Consider the following 25310-nt stretch of genomic DNA (forward strand, 5'->3'; position numbering starts at 1 on the left):
AAATATTTTTTTTTTTTGCTTTATATCATAAAGATCACAAGAATATATGTATTCTGAAATGCTAGGGTACACATTTTTTATTCAGCAAATATAACATTTAAAATTTTTGTACAATGAATTTCCTTTGTGGTCCATCTATGCTCCAGCTTCTTAAATAGTGGTTTATGACCCAATATGGGGTCTGATGACTGAATGTGAGGGTCATGTAATTATCATTTATTATCAGTTGATGCTCAATTTGAATACCTGTTTTATAAACCTATATAATACTCAGTGTTACATAAAAATTTCTTAGGTAAAGAGTGGTCATGAGTGGTAAAAGTTTAAGAACTCTTGGTATAGGCAACAGATATGGCAAAGACAGAAAGAGTGACAGTATGGAATACAAAGAGACAGAGAATGAATTAATCAACAAGTACTTATTAAATTAAAATATTAGTAATCAACAAGTATTAATTAAACACCTAATGTGCCAGACTTTGTGCTAAAAGATTGTTAAAGAAAAAAAGTTTTAAGAATGAAAAAACCTTTGCTTGCAAGAAGTTTACATTCTAATGAGGGAGAAAATGAACACATATATAATATACACAGTCAGTCAGCCAGTTAACTAAACACAAGCACTATGCTTAAGCACTGAAGAGACAAAGAAAGGTAAAAGACAATTCCTGACCTCAGGAAACTCACAATCTAAGAAAGGAGACAAAATGCAAATAATTATGAACAAACAAGATATATACGAGATAAACAGGCAATAATCAAGAGAAAGAAAGTGGCAGAATTAAGGTTGGGAAAGTTATCCTGAAAAGAAGGTCAGATTACAGAAACCAAGACGCAGCAATGAGGGCAAAAGCATCTCTACCATGGAGGACATCCAGTAAAAATGACCTTGGTCCAGAGGTCTTGTTCAAAGAACAAAGAAGCCGGTATCACTGGATTGAAGAGTACACTTTGGGGTATATGGTGTAAGGAGACTAGAGAGGTAAGAGAGGGGGCAGGACTTGGAACAACAAACAGAGAATTTTATATTTGATTCTGAAGCCATAAGAAGCCACTGGAGTTTAATGAACAAAGGGATAACACAGTCAGTCCTGCACTGAAGGAAGACTTTGGAAGCTGGGTAGACAATGGATTAGAATGACAAGAGATTTCTGGCCCACAGACCCAATGGCAGACTACTCACTGCAATAATGTGAAGCCATGAGTGCCTGCACCAGAGGGGTGACAGTGTCACAGGAGAAAAGGGGGTGTATTTGAGGGAAATTACAAGGGTAAAATCAAAGGCTTTGGCAGCAGATGGACCTGGGAGGGTAAGAATCAGGATGACATTTAGTTTGAGAACCCGGGGGAGTGGGAAGATGGTTGTGTTCTCCATAGTAACAGAATAGTTTGGAAACAACAGGAAATTTGAGGGGAAAGGGGAAAATAATGATTTCAGCTTTGGAAATATAAAATCTAGTTAGAGATGAGAGACTGGAGGTCAGGAGAGAGGCTAGGACTGGATAAGTAGATTTGAGAATTGTCAGCTTAGAGATGATGAGTGAATCCAGAACTGAAAAACCAACTTTTTTTCCAATATAAAGAGGGAGAAAAGAAGACAGCTCAGAACAGAGCTTGGGAGACACTCCTGGCCAGCAAGCATGGTCTGGATAAGATCCAGCAAAGGTGATTGAGAAGGAGAAGTCAGGCAGAAGAATAACCAGGAGACAATACAGTCACAAAAACTTAAAAGAAATAAAAGTATCAAGGGAAAAGAGGGTAATCAATAGTGTTAAAAGCTGCAGAAAGAACAAGAAAAGATAAAGACCCAAAAAAAGTCCACTCATTTATTTATTTTTAGAAACTCATATTTATCATTCATTCATTTTAGTAGGGTGCTTTTTTTGGTGGGGGGAAGAGGAAATCAGGGTTGAGCCACTTGCTCAGGGTCACACAACTAATAAGATTCAAGAGTCACTAAGAGTCAAGTCTGAATTTGAAACTCCTAACATCAAAACTGGTGCTCCATTCACTGCACCACCTAGCCACCCCTTATCTCTTATCTATAATTGCTAAATATAGCTTTTGGCAATTAAGAAATCATTTGTAATTTTAGTTACTATATTACTAAAAATTAATATGTAGCATACAAGTAGATTGGAAAGGAAGACATTAGCAGTTGTGGGAACCAGGAAAGGCTTCATGCAAGAGACAGGAGGAAGAAGACCATGTGACAAAGGTAAAAAAAAAAAAAAAAAAAAAAAAAAAAAAAAAGAATTAATTTAGAGTTTCTGGAACCAGTACAAAGTCATTGAGTTGGAGTGTCCTGTGTGAGATACAGAAGCCAGTTTGGCTGGACTGCAGAGTAGTGAAGGGTTATCGTCTGAATGAACACATTCATTATAAACTTGTTTCTTTTCATACTTTGCAAGTATGGACTTTCTTCCTGAGTGTTATCCAGAAAGCCATCACAACCTTTAGTGAACAGAGAATTACTTTCATGCTTCATTTTCTTTCATATAATGCAGTTTGGTTTAGCACTTACACTGGAATCTCTATGCAGGTCCCACACTCTTGGTGGAAAATTTTACTTTGGCTACTATTTACAACTGATTAGAAATTGTTTTTGTTTTCTTTAGATGGCATATCAAATTGTTTTCTTACATGTGTAATTTTACAGTTAACTCATTCTTCCTATTTCTGTGGTGATTCCTTTTTCTTGTCTAGGCTCAACTGCAGCTAGTCAGAGGAAACCTGTTTTCTCTTAGAAGATTACCTAAATTTAATCTTCAGGGAAAGATAGCAAAAATGTCAAAGAACCTATTTGTTTTAAAGCAACCATAATCATTTCTCTTTTATCTTTCTCACTTTATGAAATCATATAAAATAAAAAATCCTATGGAAAACAAATAAATCATTGGATCTATACTTGGCAAAACCACTTTTGTAAAGCTAGTGCAATACAAGTTATCAGTCTCAACTTATTTCAAGGTAAAGCATTTTCAGGATTTAATTAAAAACAGTTATTAAATTTAAAAATGATATTACTAATATGAAATTCAGCTAAGAAGCCTAATATGCATTTAAATCTGATACAGGTTGGTAGAACACAGCATTATTTATTAAATTAGTTTTATTTAAAAAAAAAAAAAAAACAACACCTAACTAACCAAAGCAATTTGAAATCTCTAGACTGATCATCTAAATTTAGTTATGAGTTAAATTATAGAAAGCATTCCTTTGCACTGGTGTTAATTCAAATTAATGATTATATTGGCTGACAATTTCTTTCTTAAGGTTTCTGTGAAAATTTTGCTCTGTGTGTGTGTGTATTTTTTTTTTTAAAGACTTTGCTGAAAATGTTACTCTTGGCTTCTCACCAGGGCATTGTAAGAAGTAATGTAAAAAATATTTCTGAAGTGAGATAGTTAAGTGAAAAGCACCATAAAAACACAAATCATCATTATTGTTAATGGTTCAGGAAGGAGCAAATTTTCTGATTCATTTATAATCTCTTAAATAGACATGAGCCCCATATTACCCCATAGTAACAGGATATATTATTAGGAAGCTGTATTTGGCTCAGTTGTCATTTCAAAAAATCATGAAGGAGATTTTTTTTTTTAAATAATTTAGAACCATTTTATGGTCCAGAAGTGGCAGAAAACATGTTAAGTTTAAAATCAAATGGAGGAGAAAAAGAATGAGTTAAAATTAATTTCTGAATGTCTACAAAGATGAAATAATAGTCAGTTATTGTACATGTCATTCAAATGTAAATTTCAAACATAATTTGACAGTATACAATATACTCAATTGGGTCAGATAGGCATTTTCTCCATACCTTCTAGAGACATCCTACAGGATTTTTTTAAAGGATCCAATGAAAATGTCAAGGTTCCTTGAGTTCTCCTGATATTCTGGAATTACTAATTCAGCAATCAGGAAACCAATTGGTTTTCCTTTGCTTTTATCACATGATCAATCCATCTCTTTTTCAATCACATATGTCTTTCATGTCATTTTTTACAATTTTTTTACAATGCCTATTGACACCCATCACACACCTTTCCATTACTACTTGTTAATCTACAATGTCACTTCTTCAAAGACTGTAGCACTCCATTATTTAACAGCTCTTGTTGTTTGTCCTTGTTCTTCACTCTCAAAAAAAGAATAACATGACATTAGGAAAGAGATGCCATGATATACATACAAGTGAATTGGATTTAAGTGAGTTCGGAAGACTATGCAAAGTCATCAGTCTCACTTTCTCCTATAGTTCCATAATATCAATGGAAGAATACATGTATTAAAAATAGGAGTTTTTAGTTCAGGAAGAAACTGGAGATCATTAAATTTTCCCAATGGCAATCCTTTGCCCATCCTGGCCTTTCCTTTTTCAACTTTTATTTCCATTTACAGCACTAATCCAAGATGTATATATGACTTGGTGTTTCCTATGTGACTAGTTAGGCCAAACTCTTTTAAATAATTACCAATCTCATTCAGGAGGTTGGGTAATGTTCCAGAGCTTGATGCAAATAAGACAATGTTAAGGACCAACAGAAGCATTGGGTGATTTTTACCATCCATAGAGAATCCTTCTTTGTCATGAATCCTGGGCTGCATCTCCTCCAACATACTGTTGAATGCTTTCAGCAAGCATACGTTTCCTGTTTTATGCTTTGCTTAGTTTTCAAAAGAGTGAATAAATTTATTTCAGCTGTCATGCTTTTCAAGTAATTTGACATAATGCATACATATCTATATCTATATTTATACACATATGTATATATATGTACATGTAAAAAAAATATGGTCTACTGTAGTATGTCATTTATGAAAGCCGGACTTGATTCTGTGTAATACAGAGAATGTTAGAAAATTATGAGTAATACTGTTCCAAAATACAATGACGATTAGTAAAGATTAAAAAGTTTAAAGAAAGCTTGACTAAATGTCATGCCAAGAACATTTAAGAATGAAAACAAGAGCAAATGAAAGATGGAAAGAATCTACTAAGATTTTTTATAATTAAGTCTTTTTACCACTAAGAAGAAAAGAACCACCATATGTGAACCCTACTATACACATTCTGGATGTGCTTATAGAAGAAGATAAAAATTGCCTAAAGAAGGGTGTGATGACCCCATTAGCACCCTGGATAAGCATAAAGAATAAGCAAAAGTCTTTATTCTTGGTCTTTAGCAGTAGAAGTCAAGGGGAATGGATGCAAAGTATCTCCATGACCTTACCTCTTCCTCTCCTGCCCAGAGTGAGTCTGGCTAGTCTCCCTGCACCTCCTAGTCCCTCCCACAATTCTCTGTATACACCAAACAATTGGGCCAGCACAGGATAGAGGGAAGGGCCATTTTCCAAGCATATTCTTATAAAGTATTGTCCAGTTGGTAATTTGCCTCAAGTGCTCAATTGTCCCACCTCAGTGTATTGACTCAAGAGTTTCAGCCCGTTACAGGAGGGCAAGTATGGGAAAAGTAATTGGATTGAACTTAATATGTGAAGAAATCTATGCTGGAAAAGACAGAATTTTAAGGGCACTGAATAAAACATGCCAAAGAAATAGAAAAAAAAAATCTCAAACCCTATTATGGATAAATGAATGAAAAGGCATTTATTAAGTGTTTACGATAGGCTGGGTGTTGTGCTGGGTATATAAATATAAAAGCAAAGTAACAATTCCTGCTTACATGTTCAATTAGAGGGAAAGCACATAAATGAGAAATGTGGGAAGGGAATCTCTGGGTGTTATAGCAATCCTGGTGAGTTGGTTTATAGGACATTCAGTTGACACTCCCTTTTCAGAAAAAAATGGCATTATGATAATATTGACTCCTGAAGGGGGGGACGGTGCTAGACAGATGATGGTAAAAGACTGGATTAAGGTAAACAACCAGAGAGGGTGTAAAACATTCTGGTGTGGCAGACTGGAAGTGGCTAGATATTATGGATCAGTTGAGTTTTTGCTTTTCTTTCACTAATCAATCAGAGTGGAAGTTCCAAAGCTGAGATAAATTAGTTCCTCCAGGGAAAGGGGACATTGGTTTTATTGAATTTTCTGTTACTCATATCCAGAGACGTCATTCCAGTTCAAGGGAAAGGAAGTAGGGCTATTACTACCAAAAAACTTAATAGTTCAATAATTTTTTTTTAAAGAAAAACGAGATCAGGCTCAATAGCCCCCAAATTAAAGTGACACATACAAAGTATGCTAAATTTAACGTATTGTAATCTGTCTCAAAGTGGCTTCATTTAGTCATTATACTGAGAATCTGGGACTTCTGAAAGCTTTATCTTTTACAAAGAAATAACTATGAATTAAAAAAAAAAGGAATTAATAAAGTCCAACATCTTGGTAGTATTTCTGCTATCCACAATATAATGGTTGAGAATAGGAATGCAAAATCAACAGCAGGCAAGAGATAACATTCTCACTTATTCCTTTGTTCTCGCTCATCTCTTGCTTCTCCTTTAGATTATTTGCATATTACTGGCATATTAGAGATTTTCCCCTAAATTGGCAAAGTAATTAATAACTGTGAACCTCAGATTAATAATCAAACATTAGTGGCTGGTGTTCATTTTATAGTTTTTGAGTTTTGTAAAAGAATATATTATAATTGGCTAGGTAAATCAGTCAGGTGGCTCCTTAGAGGGATAGACAAGTCTATAATTCTAATCTATAAGCTATAAATAGCCCACATTCCTTTCTTGTATCATAAGAAGCCAAGGTCTAATATCTCAATTTGTAATTAGCAGCAAACAATATAGTCAAAGAACGTTAGAGGTGGAAAGGGCTGTGGAGTGCAACTTCCACATGCTATAGATAAAGTTTTCACTAAGATTTAGTTTGGTTACAACAATGATTAAACTGTTTTAAACCTCTAGTGGTCCAGGGTGACCAAGTCATCAAATTTTCCATAATTCAATAAAAGTTCTTCATTAGAGCGAATTTGAATGGGTTAAGTGGGAGGACTCCCCTCTCTGGAAAATATAAAAACATGCAGTATTTAAATGTGAAAACACACATATTTTAATAGTGAATTTCTCAATGATCATTGATATTAACCATTATCTTTTTTCCCTCCCCCTGCCAAACCTGAGGCAATTGGGATTAAGTGACTTGCCCATCATTACACAGAGAGGAAGTGCTAAGTATCTGAGTCCAGATTTGAACTCAGCTCCTCCTGATCCCAGGGCCGGTGCTCTATCCACTGAGCCATAACTGCCCCATTACCATTATCTTTTAACATTAACAGACATCTTCATTATGAAAAAGGAAATGATATCACAAATGATGAGCCACAGAAAACTTGATATTGAAAAAAATCATTCTTTACCTAAAGCCTATCTGGTTCTGGAGAAAAAAGACAGTAACTTTTAACTCCTGCCTTTGCTTTGCAACCATATAGTCTACGTTTGGCTTTATGCATTAAACTGCATTTTTGTTTCTATTTCATAAAGAAATTGACATAGAGTTGAATAATGTTTAATCCTCTTAGACTTTGTCCCAGAACTCTTATATATATATAAATAATATATATGTATATATATAATATATATATAATATATATATATATATATATATATATATAAATTTTCTTTTCTGTTGACGTGCTATAAAAACTTCAATAATTCTGATGATGGCAGATGTGAAAAGTTTTAAAGTTTAAGAACTATATGAAAGTTTTTTGTTTTTCCTACATGGAAAAAAAAGAAAAAGGTCCTATAAGTATACTGAACTCAACAGAACCAACCATCTTTCAAATCCTCCTCTTGTATATAAAAGGACATCTAATTTCTGTATCATTATGTCTCATGAGTGTACTAGTCCATCATCTTTCTGTCATGAGGAGGTAAGCAACATTTTTCACTGATCTTCTGGAATAATGGTTGACTATTATCTTGGTCAGAGTTTATAAGCCTTTCAAAAGTGCTCCTTTTAAAAACAATAATGTTATCATGTCAATTGTTCTCATGGCTCTGCTCACTTCACTCTGTCATTTCATACCAATCTTTCTAAATTTCTTTGAAGCTATTTCTTTCTTCATTTCTTATAAGACAAAAATATTCCATTGTATATCACAATTTGTCTAGCCATTTACCAATTGGTGGCCATCTCCTTAGCTTCCAATTCTTTGCTACCAAAAAAAAAAAAAGCTACTTTAAATATTTTTAGGTATAAAGGGCCTTTTTCTCTTTGGAGTATAGACTTAGGTATCACTGGAATAAAGATAATGTAGAGTTTAGTTAGGCATAGTTCCAAAATGTCTTTTAGAATAATGGGACCAAAATGATTCCACCAAATAATATATCAATATATCTGTTTTCCTGCAGCCACTCCAGCGTTTGCCTTTACTTTTTGGGGGGTCAACTTCACCAATCCAAAAAGCATGAAATTTTAATTTGCATTTCTTTTGTTATTAATTATTTGGAATTTTTTTTTTATTAGGCTTTATATAGCTTATTCCCTTGAGAACTGACTGTTCATTTCATTTACCAACTGGAGAATGGGTCTTATTCTTAAAAATTTGAATCACTTCAAATCACTCATTTTGGAAATGAGACATTATCAGAAAAATTTGCTTCAAAGATGCTTTCCCAATTAACTTTTCATATTAATCTTAGCTGCATTAGAATAATGCAAAAAACATTTTAGTTTTATGTGATAAATTATCTATTTCATCTTGTATTATCTTCTTTATCTACAGTTTGATCATGAACTCTTCCCCTATCCATAGATCTGAAGGATAATTTCTTTCTTATTCTACTAACTTATTTATGTGACATTTTACATATAGGTCACATATTCATTTGGAGTTTATTTTGGTGTGTGGTATGAAGTGTTAGTCTAAATCTAATTTCTGCCAGACTGCTGTCAAGTTTTCCTAACAATTTTTATCAATTTGTGTCCTTACCACAATAGCCAGGGTCTTTGGATTTATCCAACACTAGACTGGTGGATTGGTTTGCTTCAGTATGGAATAGGCCTAAGCTATTCAACTGATTGACATTTTTATTTTTTAATCAGAATCAGATTGTTTTGATTATTATTCTGTAGTAAATTTTGAGATCTAATATTTAGGTTTCCTTCTTTCTACTGTTTTTCATTATTTTTCTTGATGCTTGACCTTTTGTTCCTCCAGACAAATTTTACCATTTTTTTCGAGTTCTACAAAGAATTCCTTTAAATATTTGATTATGGCACTAAGCAAATTAAAGTTGTTTTTGCCATTTTATTTATTGGTTTGGTTTACCTATGAGCAATTAATATTTTTCCAATTACTTAGATCTATTTTTATTTCCATAAGATATTTTAAAGTTGTATTCATGTGACATCTATGTGTCTTATTTTGTAGTTTTCTTGAATGGAATTTTCCTTTCTAGTTCTTCCTGTTGGGTTTCATTACTAGTAAACAAAAATGTTGATGATTTGTGTGGATTTTATGTCCTACAACTTTATTGAAGTTATAAGTTTTTTTCAAACAATTTTTTGTTAGTTTTCAGGTTTTAAAAGAATACCATCATCTTGTCTGCCTAAAGTGTTAATTTTGTTTACCTATGCTTATTCTTTCAATTTCTTTTTCTTATCTTATTACTATAGCTAGAATTTCCATTCAAATACAAGTGACAACAATGACTATCTTTGTTTCCTCTCTAATTTTGCTAGAAAGGACTCTAGTTTGTCTCTATTACATAAAATTCCAGCTCTTAGTTTTAAATAAATACTATTTAAATATATAATTTACATTTAAATTAATATTAATAATGATATAATATAATACATAAAAATTACAACCATAGTTCAATTATAATTTACTATAAACTAAGTTTATATTTAGATATATTCTATTAACATGTTAAATAAAGTTCCATTTATATTTATGTTTCTCTTGTTTTAAAGGCAACAAGGTAGTATAATGGATATAGTTCTGGATCAAAAGACACTTACTAACTATATGACTTTAGGAGAATCACTTAAACTTGTTTCCATATCCTCAGTAGTTAAATGAGGCAAATAAGATCTACTTTTCAGAGTTGTTATGAAGATAAAATGAGGTAATATTTATAAAGTACTTATCAAAACTGAAAAGGTTATAGAAATGCTAGTTACTATTATTATAAATTAGTGGTGCATTTTATCAAAAGCCCTTTTCAGTGTATAGTGACAATCACATTATTTTTGCTATTCTACTTATTATCATATTAATTAGTTTTTCTGAATAAACCAACCCTGCATTTCTGGTATAAATCTAAACTGGTTATAGTCAAGAAAGATTTATAAAAATTATATAATCTTTGTGATATATTGGTTTAACTTCTTTGCTAATATTTTATTTAAAACTGTAGCATTCCTGGTTCATGTATGTAGCGAGCTGTCGTCTCCAGAAGCTGCCGGATCGCTCTCTGGGAAGAGATCTGCTGTGTCTACTCAAATCTCTCCAACAGATTCTTCTTCCTGTAACGAACCGTTGTCTCCAGGCAGTTGCTGTTAACTCTTGTCCAGAGAAGTGACTTCCCTTCCTGCAGAGAGCCCCGTCAGGCCTGATGTAATGCAGAGACCCCCTCTCTTCCTGGAGTGCTGTCCTCTTTATCCTCCCAGAGAATGGGTGTGAGATAATGCAAGGGCTTCTGGGAAGAACCACTTCAGCCAATGAGCTTGCTCCTTCTATCAAGTCAACCTGAGTTCTCACCTTGTAATTGTCCAGACAACCTGAATTCTCACCTTGTCACTGTCCAGACAACCTGAGTTCTCACCTAGTAATCCTAACATCTTCTCCTTTATTTACCTACAGAGTCAATATTTTCAATCACAGGATATGCATGTATAAAATCACTTATATCCTGTCCTTCTCTCTTAGCTTTAACCAATGCTTTTTCTAATCTTGTCATAGGCTTAGGCTGCTTCACAGGCAATTCTGTTTGTGTTTCTGCCTCCTTCCCCTCCTTCTTCCTCCATCTCTGAAGGTGGGGTTGATGTGGGCCTGTCAATAATCTGTTCTCTAGGCAGGATTGAAGCTTCTTCAAGAGAATCATACCCTAATTCCTCCTTTAAATCCTCTTGCTCTAGGGCAAGATCTTGATCTTTCCTTTTTTCCTCACACTTCCTCCTCTGTTCATTTTTAAAACTTTTCCTTCTCCTACAACTTGCTTGATAGTTTAAGGCTAATTGAACTATGTTGTAGATATAAAATACTTCTGCAGAAATTGAACGAGGCCCATTTTTTGCATGAAATTCTTTCATTTCATATCCCACTAGCTTCCATTTATCTACATCTATCTTTTCTTCCTCTAAGAACCAAGGGGATGTGCGTCTTAATGCAGCCAAGAGTTTAGCAATCTGTACCCAGGTTACAAGTAAACTCTGCTCCTCAATTATGTTGATTATACTCTCTATAGTACCACTCCTGAATGGGGGTGGAGCTGAGGTTGCTTCTGGGGCTGGGGTTGAGTCGGCTGAGGTCCAGGGATTGAATATAGCTAACATCTGCCCCATTTCAGCTATAAGAGATTCCTGGTTTAGCCCTTAACAAGTTAAGTTCCTTATTTATCTATTAGCACGCTCACTTAATCTTTAACAAAGTTTCCTCGTTACTCACGGTTCTGGGTCAGAGAGACTGAGATCTAGATCGGAAGCTTTTCCACTGGAATCAGGACCGTGTCAGTCCCTGTTCAGGTGCCAAATTGCGAAGGTCTGGTCTAGCTCCTCTTGTCAGAATAAGCAAAAGTCCTTGCCCCACGTTGGGCGCCAAATGTAGCGAGCTGTCGTCTCCAGAAGCTGCCGGATCGCTCTCTGGGAAGAGATCTGCTGTGTCTACTCAAATCTCTCCAACAGATTCTTCTTCCTGTAACGAACCGTTGTCTCCAGGCAGTTGCTGTTAACTCTTGTCCAGAGAAGTGACTTCCCTTCCTGCAGAGAGCCCCGTCAGGCCTGATGTAATGCAGAGACCCCCTCTCTTCCTGGAGTGCTGTCCTCTTTATCCTCCCAGAGAATGGGCGTGAGATAATGCAAGGGCTTCTGGGAAGAACCACTTCAGCCAATGAGCTTGCTCCTTCTATCAAGTCAACCTGAGTTCTCACCTTGTAATTGTCCAGACAACCTGAATTCTCACCTTGTCACTGTCCAGACAACCTGAGTTCTCACCTAGTAATCCTAACACATGTATTTGGATCATATCTGCATCATCAAAGGAATTTGGTAGGATGCCTTCTTTTCCTATCTTTGTAAACAGTTTATGGAATTTTGGAATTAATTCTTCTTTGAATGCTTAAAAAATTCACTGCGTTTATTATTGGGGTTTTTTCATTTTTGGGGGGGAGATAATTTACAGTTTATTTGATTCCTTTTTTCTGAGACTGGGTTGTTTTAATTCTCTACTTATCCTATGAAATTGAACATTTTATATATTTTAGTGAATACCCATCCATTTCTTTTAATTATTGATCCTGTTGGCACAAAGTTAGGCAAGCTAGTTCCTAATCCTATATTTCTTCTTCATTTGATGTGAATTTGTTCTTCATTTTTGAAACTGATAATCTGATATTCCCATTCTTTTTTAATCAAAGCTAACAGTTTACCTATTTTATTCCCCCTTGAAATAAAACCTATTTTTTTTATTCCCTCTCCTAAAGTAAAGCAACATAGAGCTTTGAGGCCTTGCACCCAATGATCAAGTGTTAAGTCTCAGTTTTCCCACTTGGAATAAAGTGATCATCCCGACTCCCACCCTTTTGTTTGGGCACTAAGTTTCACATCTGCCTCACATCATGATGAGAGCAACCTTACTGAGGCCACGATCTTAGCTTCTCCAAACTCTGAGATTGGGGACTGAGTCATTTGCTGGTTAGGTGGTGCCTACACCTATCAGGGGAGATGGGCTACAGTGCTTCTTCTAATTTTGCCATCTTGGTCAGTAATTTCTGCTGAAATGGATCTATTCCTTTGGAAGCACCTCTCACTCATGGAAACCTTTATCATACAACCATGGACTGATTCTTTGGTCTATTCTACTTAACAGTTTACCTAATCAGAGCCTCAATCATGGCAGTAAACAATTTTAAAATGAATCTTTAGAGACAGAACTTTAACAAGGAGTAAATTCTTGAAGTGAAGATCTTCACTGGGTTCTTGAACACATCATTCTGTTCACCAGACAAAAACAGTGGATACACTCAATTGGGCTACAACAATGTGAGGAGGGAGGAAGGGAAGTTATTTCAGTTCTTTTAGGAAGGTTTTTTTTTTTCTCAAAAAAGGCAAAAATAATTATGTTTGATTTTTATTTTTAACTGAAGAAGTCTGGCTTACATACAACGGGGAAAAAATTTTAACCCTCTTCACCCCCAAAGGAAAAAATAGCTAAGAATTATTGTTAGTAAAAGGATAACAGATTTATTTATAGATTTATTTTGGCATGTACTTTCCATGAATACACCAAAAAGGAATTGTATGCTGCCTCATTGCAACAATAATTCTTTAAACTTCATTTATAGTTTTAAGAGTTACAAAATACCTTCTTATAAAAGTTTGGTCATACAAGTATTATTATCTCCATATTTCAGATGTGTAAATTGGAGATTAAATGTTTTGCCCATGGTCGTGTAATTTGTAAATGTCAGAGCAAGGCTCTTTCTAATATATCATGTTTCATATTTTTCCTAATCCATCATACATTGCTGGGTTATGTTGTAAAGAGATAGCAGAATAACCAACATAACATTCAATGAAGAAACATATAAGCATTTCAACTAAAATTAGATCCAAGGCAAAGTATAATCTTTCCTATAGATTTCATCTGATATATTATTAGAAATTCAAGCAATAAAAGAGGACTAAAAGGGGTTAATGCTGGGATTGAAAAATTCAAAATATCATTATATACACATGACATGGAACTCTATCTAAAAATCTGATCTTCTCAACCAAAGTGTTACCATAGACAATGAATGAGTGTGTAATGTGAAAAACAAAATTATTCTTTTTAAAGCTCTTACTAAGTAGTTATCATCAAAACTATCTGAGGCAGGGCAAAAAAATAGAGAAGCAGATAAATAAAATAAAACAGCCGAGATATCTAGTGCAATGTGAATAAAAGATAACTGTTTAAGAAAGTTTTAGGAAAAAAATTCTTAAACTGGGGAAAGGATTCATTATTTACCAGAAACAACAACTACAATGGAATAAAATGTTTCTCCCCATTATGAAAGGGAGATTTTCAACAAATGGAAGGAATTATTGAAGACAAAACAAAATGTTTACATTAATTTTTTTAATTGCACAACAAAAAAAAATCAAAAGAAAAATAACATACTGAGAAAACAGTTGGGTAAAAATTTATTCCATTTAGTCAACTTTTTGTAATGCTTTAGCATCTAGAAATATAAGACCCTTTTCATGCTTCAGCTGCTTCTCTCTTGGCAAATTAATACTCTTGTCTGCTTGCTCTTCCCTATAAATATCATTTGGATTTTGTATTATTCTATACAGAAGCCCCTTATACTGATTTCATTAAAACGGGGAACTTCAAGATGATAACAATGCAGCTCAGCAGTACCTTCTCTGCAATTTATAATCTTAAAGAATTACCTAGAAAACACTAAGGAATTAAGTGACTTTCTCTATTCAACATCCAGTATTGTGTTAGAAAGTAAACTTTAACCCAGTTCTTCTTAACTCTGAAGTCAGCTATCTATTCACAATGTCAACCTACCTCTTAGATGGTAAATATGACAAAAACTAGCCCCTAAAATATAAAAGGAACTATCAGAAAGTCACACTGGTAAGTTGTAACCTACATTGTATAAATGACCTAGGAATATAAACAACCAATTTTAAAAAGAGATTATTATTTACTTGAAAAACTATTAAATGTCACAATGATTAAATTAACAAAAAGTGATAAAAAAACAACAACAAAATTCAGTGGTTTTGACATGGCTATAGGCATACTCATTCATTCCTCATGGAACTGCAAACTTGTAGAGTACTTTGGGGGAACAATCTGCCAAAATATATACTCAACAATAAAGAAACAATCATATCACTATTAGAATGGACCCTAGCAGGGCTTCTATTTGTAGTCAAAAGCAGGGGAAGAAAAACATGTTATTGTTGTTCACCAGAACAGGGGATGGATTGTGGTAAACAGGACACAGCTAACCACACACTTAAGTGCAAGGAGCTGAGGTGATAGTTGGCTTGGGTCCTGCTACATGTTTCTATTCCTTGGTTTTCTCAAAAGTTGACCAACAGTTAAGAAGTAAACATCTCCTGGAGAGAATCTAATTAATAAGCTCCTACCCCTACTTTTTCCTTAGAAAATATCAATCCTGAAGTACCCCCTTAGATCAACCAATCCCCTGATGCTGTAATCTCTTCTGCTTTATACAACAATAAAGCTTTTTCTTTTGAGAAACCAGTTCAGTGTCCAGGTAATTCTTACCTATCAAACCTGCTCTTCCACTGTACTATGACCTAATATTTCTGTTGTTGGGAATATAGTCTAGCAATGCTATGAAAGACCAGGAAAAAAAGTCTATTTGTTCAAAGATTTTCATAGTAATATTTTGAAAATTGAAAATAAAACAAGAGTGGGGAGGGGAATGGGGGGTGGGGTGGGGAGAAAGCAGGTATTCTAATTGTATAACTCTAAGAGAAAAGTAAAAGTTTAAAAAAAATCAGATGCAGAAGGATGAATGCCATGCTAATGAAAATCAGATGAAGAAGATGGAAAGAGCACAAATATATTAAGAATCTCAATGGAAATTTGAAGGGAGAGGCTGGAAAGATAATCACTTGAGGAGGCCTATGATTTCATTGGTCTAGGGAAGCATAAGGTCACCTTCTCAGCCATTGGGAGTTTTAGAGAACTGTCCAGAGTCCTGAGCAGAATAAGGAAGTAATACTGGTTCCCACAGCTAAGATGCCACTTAATTCCCACTGCCTTTCATAATAACTGATCATTATTACATGATGGCACTAACATAATAGAATGATTTAGTAATCTTAAATGTAGTTACTAAATAAATTCTGCAGCTTGTATTGACATTCAGTATGAAGTTTGCAGAAGGCAGCTCTGGAGTGAGAAGATCTGAATTCTTACACTGAATCTGCCACTGTGCCCTGTATGACTTTGGCCAAGATACTCATGACCTCCAGAACTCACTTTCTGAAGCTGTAAAAAGGTGTTACATTACTTCTAAGTTCCATTTCAGCTCTAAATCTTATTATCCTATAAAGTCATTTACTTTAAAAAGTGGTAGTATAGTATACATGACATATACAAATGAATATATATATATATATATATATATATGTATATATATATATATATATATATATATATATATACACACATACACACACACACACACGAATTTTAGGGCAGATAAAAATATAATTTGGAACATAATAGAAGAATTAGTTGGGTCAACTCGAAATTATAATAAATGAACAAAAGAAATTTTAATGAAGAGCTAAGTAAACTCATTCACACATTTCCATGATCATGATTATGTCAACATAAACCCCAGGGTCAGAGCTTACATAAATGAAACAACTTAATTTAAAATAAGTGAATTTCCAGACATTAGGTAGAAATTTTTTTTCATTTAAAGTTTTCCATCAATGAAATATCTACAAGACTAAAACAAGTACTATCATATACTTAATTCTGGCGTTATAATTTTTCTAAATTTCTTTTCTAAGGTTAAGAGGTCAAAATTAAATTTCAACAACAATAATAATTATACTTATCTTGGCATTCAATAAACTGGATTTAAACTGAGAATTCATAGCATAAAAATTAATATATATACACAAATGAATTTCAGGACAGATAAAAGTATAATTTGGAACATAATAGAAGAATCAGTTGGAAAACAATAGTTTAGAAAGGTGAATAACTTACCAGGGATTCAGAGTCTAACTCAGCTCTCTTCTCTTCAAATAAACGTATTTTAACAGCACTCATCTTATCAGTATCAGCAAGAACATAATGTCTTGGATTATAGCCTTTGGATAAGCTACCAAGCAGCCTCAGAATTTCTGCAGTATGCCCACCTGAAAATAACATTGAAGATCATATATATTAAGAATTATACAATATAAATCAACAACTGACAAGCAGCAGGCCTATCTGCCATCTGATTTTACAATAAATATTTAAATAGAGGACTATGGTTCCTTTCTAACAAACAAGTAAAGAATGAAGAGACTAATCTCTGCCTTTGTGTACCATCCAATCAGAGTGGCAGCGGAACACCCTGAAGCAGAATCAGTTGGTGGTTTATGAGAGGAAGTAAAAAATGACTACCCCCCCCTTTGGAGTTCAATGGAGACAGTTCAGAAGACTTTAAATCCAAGAGCCTCCTAGATCATGGGCATTGCTTTCAGCCTGACCTCCACAGCTGTCACTGAAAGAAGTATTTACCGTGGATAAAAGACCCATCATCCTTGCCTTCACCAACAACCGAATGGGCAAAAAGGTCCAAGAATCCTGAGGGAAGCAGCGTCTCCCAAACCTTTGGTACTCCTGCTTCCCACACAGCTTCCTCAGCCTGCTCCAAGGAAGCAACCCCCCTGCAAAGATAATGGGGCCTAACAACTGCACCTGCAGGTGCTACTACCACTGTTCCCAAAGACTTAGGGAAGAGGGTTCTTTGCAATAAAATCCTTGGTGCTACCAAATCGTTCAATACCAAAAACTGGTATGATTTTAACAGAAAAAAGACATTTTAAAAGACATATTACCATTTGCTTTGCCAATGCAGCCTAAGGACTATAGGGTCTTTCCATGTGACTTATAGATGAAACTTTCCATGTATGCTTAACCTTACATAGGGTGCATATATGCTTAATAAGGGCATATAATTATTTTGTTAATAGAAGCTCCTATATAAGATGTCTCCTGATTCCTTCCTTCCTATCCCCAGAAGCTTGTGTCTCATCCCCAAGATTAAAGAGTACTTTATCTTGGGTACTGGGTATTTATTACTGGATATGATGTGTGTACATATAGTTTCATTCATAGAATGAAAGTTCCTCAAAGACAGGAACTATTTGATTTTATTCTCCCTTTGCATGTTCCCAATACCTCCAGCTCAGCATAGTAGCTGTCAACCTGCCACACAGGACCCATTCAGTCAATAGGTCAGCAAATTTTCATTAAGTGTTTACTCATTTCCACTCACCGTGCTAAGTGTTTGGCTCATATTTATTGAATGATCACATTTTCTAATTTTTTAAAATTATGGTTCTTACTATATTTACTTATACATGTTTATACATAGCATATTTATATGTTGGGAAAAGTATTAAATGAAAATCACACCATGTTACCTCTTCTGTTTAAAAAGACAAAGAAAAGTATTTTATTTAAAAGAGTAACAGATTAATTTCTGTCAGGTCACAGAATTAGACTAGGAGTTCTTACTTTTTGTCACAAATCCCTTTGTTGATTTTGTAAAGCCTATGGACCCCTTGTTAGAATAGGGTTTTAAATAACTAAAGGAAATGTTAACTTTGAGGTAGAGATGAACAAAAATAAAGATGTAACTTTCCCACTCCTTTTCACTCCAATTCATTTGTGGATACTGAAGTCTACTCACTAATCCCAGCTTAAGAATTCCTGATTTAGAAGGACCTTAGGGGTATACTCTCTCTCTTTTCCCCTGTCTCTCTGTTTCTCTCTGTCTCTCTTTCTCTGTGTCTCTGTCTGTCTCTCTCTCTCTGTCCCTCTCTTTCTTTCTTTCTTTCTTTCTTTCTTTCTTTCTTTCTTTCTTTCTTTCTTTCTTTCTTTCTTTCTTTCTTTCTTTCTTTCTTTCTTTCTTTCTTTCTTTCTTTCTTTCTTTCTTTCTTTCTTTCTTTCTTTCTTTCTTTCTATAAAAATAGATGAAGACACTCAGTAAGCTGCAAAAACATTGCTATCAAGAAAGACTATTCATCTTCTCTTTATCTAGAAGAAGTCCTACAATTCTTTTTTATCTCTATTGGTGCTGCTGATGGTGCAATGGATAGCACACAGTGCCTGGAGTCAGGAAAAGTTCAGATTCAGCCTGATACACTCTAGTTTTGTGAACCATGGCCCATCACCTAATTTCTGTTTGCTTCAGTTTCCTCAAATTAAAAATGGCAATAGTAGCCAGTATCCAGGATTATGGTGAAGATCAAATGACATGACATCTGTTTAGTGCTTTGTGGTGCTTAAATAAATGCTTATTCCCTTTCTTCCTATAGAGTCTCAGTAACATCATTGTTTTATGACTGAATTTCAAAGCACTTAATTAATCATTTACATTTTCAAGATTTAGTAGCCACAAATTTCATTGCCATATAGAAAGCATTGCTTACACGTCCTCCTTATCTTGAGAGGTCAATCCTCCAAAACTTTATCAGCACGTGTAAGGAAAACCTTAAATGGAAAGATCCTAATTAATGTGAATAAATGATGAAATTTCATAAAGTAGTTGCATTATTCAAATTTGTACTGAATGTTTCTACTGGACTAGAAACAATGACCATATTTTACACAGTCATAACTTCAAAAAGTGTGAATAAATACATGTGACCACTTGAGAGTTTATTATTTGTATTAATCAAGACCCAGATGTACAATTTTATTTTTCTTTATTCCTCTAACCCCAGATTTTGTAGATCCAAGTCTTACAGCCAATTATCTCTGTTCATCTATTAGTCACCTCTCAGTTTTTCAAGACCATCTACTTACATAGCACTCTCCATGTAAGAGTAGACAAGACTCATGTGTTTTGTTAATCTACTTTTTTTTTTAAATGATGTATTAACATCTTTTTTTTATGGGTGAAAAAAACTTCCCAATATCTTTCCCCAGCATCCATTAAAGTTAAATGACCAATAAAATGGCTATGGATAATAATGTATATAATTTCCTATATTTATCAAGTCAAAACAATCTTTTATTAAGCATGATATATGTACTGGACAATGTGCTACATGCTGGAGATTCAAAGGCAAAAAACAATTCCTGGCCTTAAGGACTGTCTACTGAAAGAAACAATATGCTAACAACTATATACAAAAAAGCTGTTTGGAGGATTACTGGGGTAGTATCAGAGGGAAGGCACTAAGATTAAGGAGGACTGAGAAAGGGTTCTCACAGAAGAGTTGAGACCTGAAGAGGGGCCAGGAGGCAGAGATGATTTGGCAGGGAATTCCAGGGCTAGGAGTCAGTGAAAATGTGCAGGAGTTAGAGATGGAGCATCATTGCCAAGGAACAGCAAAAGTCATTGTCACTGTATCAAGTGTTACTGGAGAAGAAGAGAGGAAAAGTAGAAAAGGTTCAGGTTGTAAAAACTCGAGATTTTATGTTGGATACTGGAAGCTACAGGGGCCACCGGGATAGAATGAATAGGACAGTATACGGGACAGAGCTGAGCTTCAAGAAGAGCAATCTGACAGCTGACTGAAAGAGAGCTTGGAGTTACGAGACTCAGGGAAACAAGCAGCACTTTGAGATCCGAATGCATTAGGGTTTTCTTGGCAGAGACAGGATGATTTGCCATTTCCTTTGCCAGCTCATTTTACAGATGAGGAATTTAGGTAAACAGGATTAAGCTAGGAAGTACCTAAGGCCAGAACTGAACTCACAAGTATAGATATAAATAAATAAATGTATAGGAACAAAAGTACAAATAGAAAAGTATAAGGATACAAATAAATACAAATATATAGAGATATAAATATAAATCAATACATATGCATAGGAATAGAAATAAACATACGTAAAAAGATATTAAACACAAATATATGAGGATAGAAACCTAAAAAAATAAAAATGTATAGGTGTTGGGGTACAGGGATTTGGGGCATCCCCCCCAAATATACTGGGATTCTAGATGGGTGTCCCAAAAGAATTTGGAAGCTTAGATAATTTCTAAATAAAGAGGCAAAATTTTACTATAAATTCCAAAAATTCCAAAATTCCTGAATTCTAAAAGAGGAGAGCTCACAGGTAAATTTACAAGGAAAACTGTTAGAGGTGGAGTGGAGGGGAACAGAACAAAGAACGGAGCAGGGTAAATGACATGATGGGACTGGGGTTCACAATACTGATGGAAAGTTTGGTGATGGGGGCTATTTGATGATAGGGGTTAACAAGACCTCATTCTTAAACATAAAAGTCTCCATTATCTAGTGTGAGACAGCAGCCCAGACTTTTAAATGACCAGATATTTCAATTAATGGAATAAGCTTTCTTTCACACACATTCTCCAAGGTTGTCACATCACTCAGGATTCCTAAGGTGACTACATCATTCTCAAGGCTTGTCCCGGATTTCTTGAAAAATAGCGGGATCTCTACTGCTATTGAGGTTCCCAGGGAGCCTGGGAGTTATTACTACAACAGTCCTAAGAGCTGCACCCCAGATTTAAACTCACAAATATAAATGCATATGCATATAAATAAATGTATAAGTATACAGATAAATTTAAAAAATTTTAAAAATATAAATATGGTATATGAATGTTATGGAATATTATTGTTCTATAAGAAATGACCAACAGGAGGAATACAGAGAGGATTGGAGAGACTTACATCAACTGATGCTGAGTGAAATGAGCAGAACCAGAAGATCATTATACACTTCAACAACAGTATTGTATGAGGATGTATGCTGATGGAAGTGGATATCTTCAACATAGAGAAGAGCTAATCCAATTCCAATTGATTAATGATGGACAGAATCAGCTACACCCAGAAAAGGAACACTGGGAAATGAGTGTAAACTGTTATTTTTACTTTCTGAATCCAATTCTTCCTGTGCAACAAAAAAATTGGTTCTACACACATATATTGTATCTAGAATATACTGTAATATATTTAACATGTATAAGACTGCCTGCCATCTGGGGGAGGGGGTTGGGGGAGGAAGGGAAAAAATCTGAATAGAAGTAAGTGCAAGGGATAATATTGTAAAAAATTACCCATGCATATGTACTGTCAAAAAATGTTATAATTATAAAATAAAATAAAAATTAAATAAAAAAAAATATATATATATAAATAAACATGTATAGGGATACAAGTATATACAAATGTTTGGGGACAGAAACAAATATTTAATGTCTAGGCAGAAGAATATATAAATGTATTATATAGTAATATTAATATAAATACAATTAATTAACAATTAATTATATTAATTAACATTAGTATAATTATATTAACATATTAGTATAATTAATAATCAATTATAATTATTAATTAGTTAATATGTTAATGTAATATATTATATAACGTATTATATGTCAATATAATGTAAAGGAGATATAAACATAAATACGTGGTATGTAACTACATAATTTTATAGGTATAGAAATATACAAAAATATAAATATGTGTATATGTGCTTAAATACATAAAAATGTATATAAAATATATACAAATAATGGGTATATATAAAACTATAGCTGAGACCCTGGTAAGTTCATTTAATGTCTGTATCAACATCTTCATCTGTAAAAAAGAGGATGTGAATCTCATTTTCTAGCTTTAAAATCGATTAACTTATTCATTCGGATCATCAAAAAAGGCACAGTCTGCATTTAGTGTCACAAAAACCACATAGACCAGCATGCAACGCTTCAAGGAAAGCCAGAAAAGGGGCGGAGAGGGATGAAGGAGAAACTACCATGCCGCGTTGTCTCTTGGGGGTTGTAGTCCTGAGAGAAACCAGAGCGGAGGAAATGTCATGTGACCCGCGAGGCTACTACCGGTCTACTTACCGGACCCGGCTACCACCAGTACTCTGACAGACACAGAATGTTGCCCCTTTTTTCGGAAACAGAGTACGAGCCACAGCCGTAGCACTATGAGAGCAGCAATCCCCCCCACAACGATGAGGCAGAGGAAGAAATTCATATTGGCCGAGAGGAGGACGTAGGAACGCCACAATCAGGAAACAAAGTCCGCCGTAGAAATTCGAAAAGTACGGGAGCCGAAAAGGCTCGAATGTCTCAGCGCCGGGGCTTTCCGTCGCGTTCTCGGCTACCTGGACAACCGATTGCTCGAGAGGTGGCGCTCGGGTCTAAGCGGGGCGGGGGATGGTGGGAAGTCGTAGTTATCCTCTCATTTACCGCACAGCTGTTGGCCGGGGGGGCGGGACTTCCGATTGCAGGAAATACGAAAGGCTGGGGTACCTGTGTTGTCTCCGCCTCCAGGGACTCCTCCTTTTAGAGTCGGGTGTTAAATCAGTCTCCTACCTCTGCCCCGGTCGGGCGCCGCGCCCTGCCCCGCTACTCTTAATGCTACGTTGTGTCCGCTAGGGCTCCGGATCCTTTCTTTCCTTCCAGTCCGACCCACTGATTCCGCCTCTACAGACATAAAGCCAAACCGCTGCTCGTAGCTCTGCAGGCTCCAGGCGGCCCGCGGGAATTAGCTCCGGGCGGGAATGAGCCGCTTCTGAGCCACGCTCGCCGGCTCTAGTCCACAGACGCCGTGTACATGCCCCACCTGACCCGCCCGTTCAGGTGATCGGAGAGGTGGATGTCTCCAGCCGATCTGTGGTCAAAAGATACGGAGTAGTCATTTAAAGGAAAAAAAAAAAAATCTGTCCATAGTCACGTGAAAAATGCTCTTAATCTGATAATTAGAACAGGGGTTCTCAAACTACCGAGGCCGGCTGAGGACGTTTATGCGGCCCGCCGGGTTGTGGCAAATGAGCCGAGGGGCGGAGACGGTGTGAGCTTTTGTTTTTACTACAGTCCGGCCTCCCACAGTCTGAGGGACCAGTGAACCGGCCCCTATTTAAAAAATTTGAGGACCGCTGGGTTAGAGAAATGCAAATTAGAACAATTGGGAGGTACCACAATCACACCTATCAAAGTGGCTTACATGCCAGAAAATGACAATGACTGCTGGAGGAGATGTCAGAAAACTGGGACGGGAATCACTATTGCATTGTTGGTAGAGTTGTGAACTCCTCCAACTCCTGGGGAACAATCTGGAGCTCAGAGGGCTTGAGTATATACTTTGACCCAATAACACCACGACTGCTTCTGCATCCCAAGAGATCAAAGGAAAACACTCATGTTTAAAAATACTTATTATGTTAGCTCTTTTTGTGGTAGCAAAGAATTGGAGACAACTTCAGCAACCATGCTTGTTCATCGGGGAATGTTTAATATGATTATGGTGGAATACTGTTATGTGAGAAGGCACGGTGAAAAGGCTTAGTATGAGCTGATACAAAGTGAGGTAGAACCAGGAGAATATCGGATACAGTAACGATGTTTTAGTGATGGTCATCTTTCAAAGGACTTTGATCAAAGGACTGACCCAAAGCAATTCCAAAGAACCCTTGAAGAAAAGTGCCTTCAGCCCTCTTTGTCGTGGCCAGAAACTGGAAACTACGTGGATGCCCATCAATTGGAGATTGGCTGAATAAATTATGGTATATGAATGTTATGGAATATTATTGTTCTGTAAGAAATGACCAGCAGGATGATTTCAGAAAGGCCTGGAGAGACTTACATGAACTGATGCTGAGTGAAATGAGCAGGACCAGGAGATCATTATGTACTTCAACAACAATACTATATAATGATCAATTTTGATGGACGTGGCCCTTTCCAACAATGAGATGAACCAAATCAGTTCTACTAGAGCAGTAATGAATTGAACCAACTACACCCAGTGAAAGGACTCTGGGAAATGAGTATGAACCACTACATAGAATTCCCAATCCCTCTATTTTTGTCCTCCTGCATTTTTTATTTCCTTCACAGGCTAATTGTACACTGTTTCAAAGTCTGATTCTTTTTGTACAACAAAATAACTATGGACATGTATACATATATTGTATTTAACTTATACTTTAACATATGTAACATGTATTGGTCAACCTGCCATCTGGGGGAGGAGGGGTGGGTGGAAGGAAGGGAAAAATTGGAACAAAAAGTTTTGCAATTGTCAATGTTGTAAAATTATCCATGCGCATATCTTGTAAATAAAAATCTATAATAAAAAAGAAAGAAAAATGCCATCTGTCTCCAAGATGAATTCTGAATCCAGATTGAAACATGCTTTTCCTTTTTTTTTCTTGCTTACCCTCCCCTCCACAAAGTGGCTAATGTGGAAATGTTTTGCATGATTTTATATACATACCTACATATATAATATATAAATATATATATGTAAGGGCCCTTTAAATGGGCGGACACAGTGCATCGGGAGATTGAGGCCCGGAAGTAGTAATGGGTGACTCTCTCGCTGATTGGCTGTGTGTGTGACCTCACAGGCCCTATGTAAGCCCACTGCAGGCAGCAACCGCCCT

General features: G+C 35.4%; 1 protein-coding gene across 3 annotated transcripts in view; it reads right to left on the reverse strand.

Moving 5' to 3' along the window:
* The window catches only part of ALG14 (ALG14 UDP-N-acetylglucosaminyltransferase subunit), a 125538-nt gene extending 101840 nt beyond the window's left edge, over positions 1-23698 (reverse strand). Inside the window, exons 1-2 of one of the 3 annotated variants that reach the window (XR_012481358.1) lie at positions 22762-23666; positions 16908-17059 (exon numbers count right to left, since the gene is read on the reverse strand). Coding sequence is in view for 1 of the 3 variants with exons in the window: in XM_074262749.1 (XP_074118850.1) it covers positions 16908-17059; positions 22762-22897 (288 nt within the window). In the remaining 2 variants the exon portion in view is untranslated. Of the gene's footprint in view, positions 1-16907; positions 17060-22761 lie in introns of all 3 variants that reach the window. The other 2 variants (XR_012481357.1, XM_074262749.1) reach the window with 2 other exon arrangements.
* Between the last annotated feature and the right edge of the window lie 1612 nt (positions 23699-25310).

Source organism: Sminthopsis crassicaudata, chromosome 4 (genome assembly GCF_048593235.1).
Source record: "Sminthopsis crassicaudata isolate SCR6 chromosome 4, ASM4859323v1, whole genome shotgun sequence".
Classification (NCBI taxonomy): Eukaryota; Metazoa; Chordata; class Mammalia; order Dasyuromorphia; family Dasyuridae; genus Sminthopsis; species Sminthopsis crassicaudata.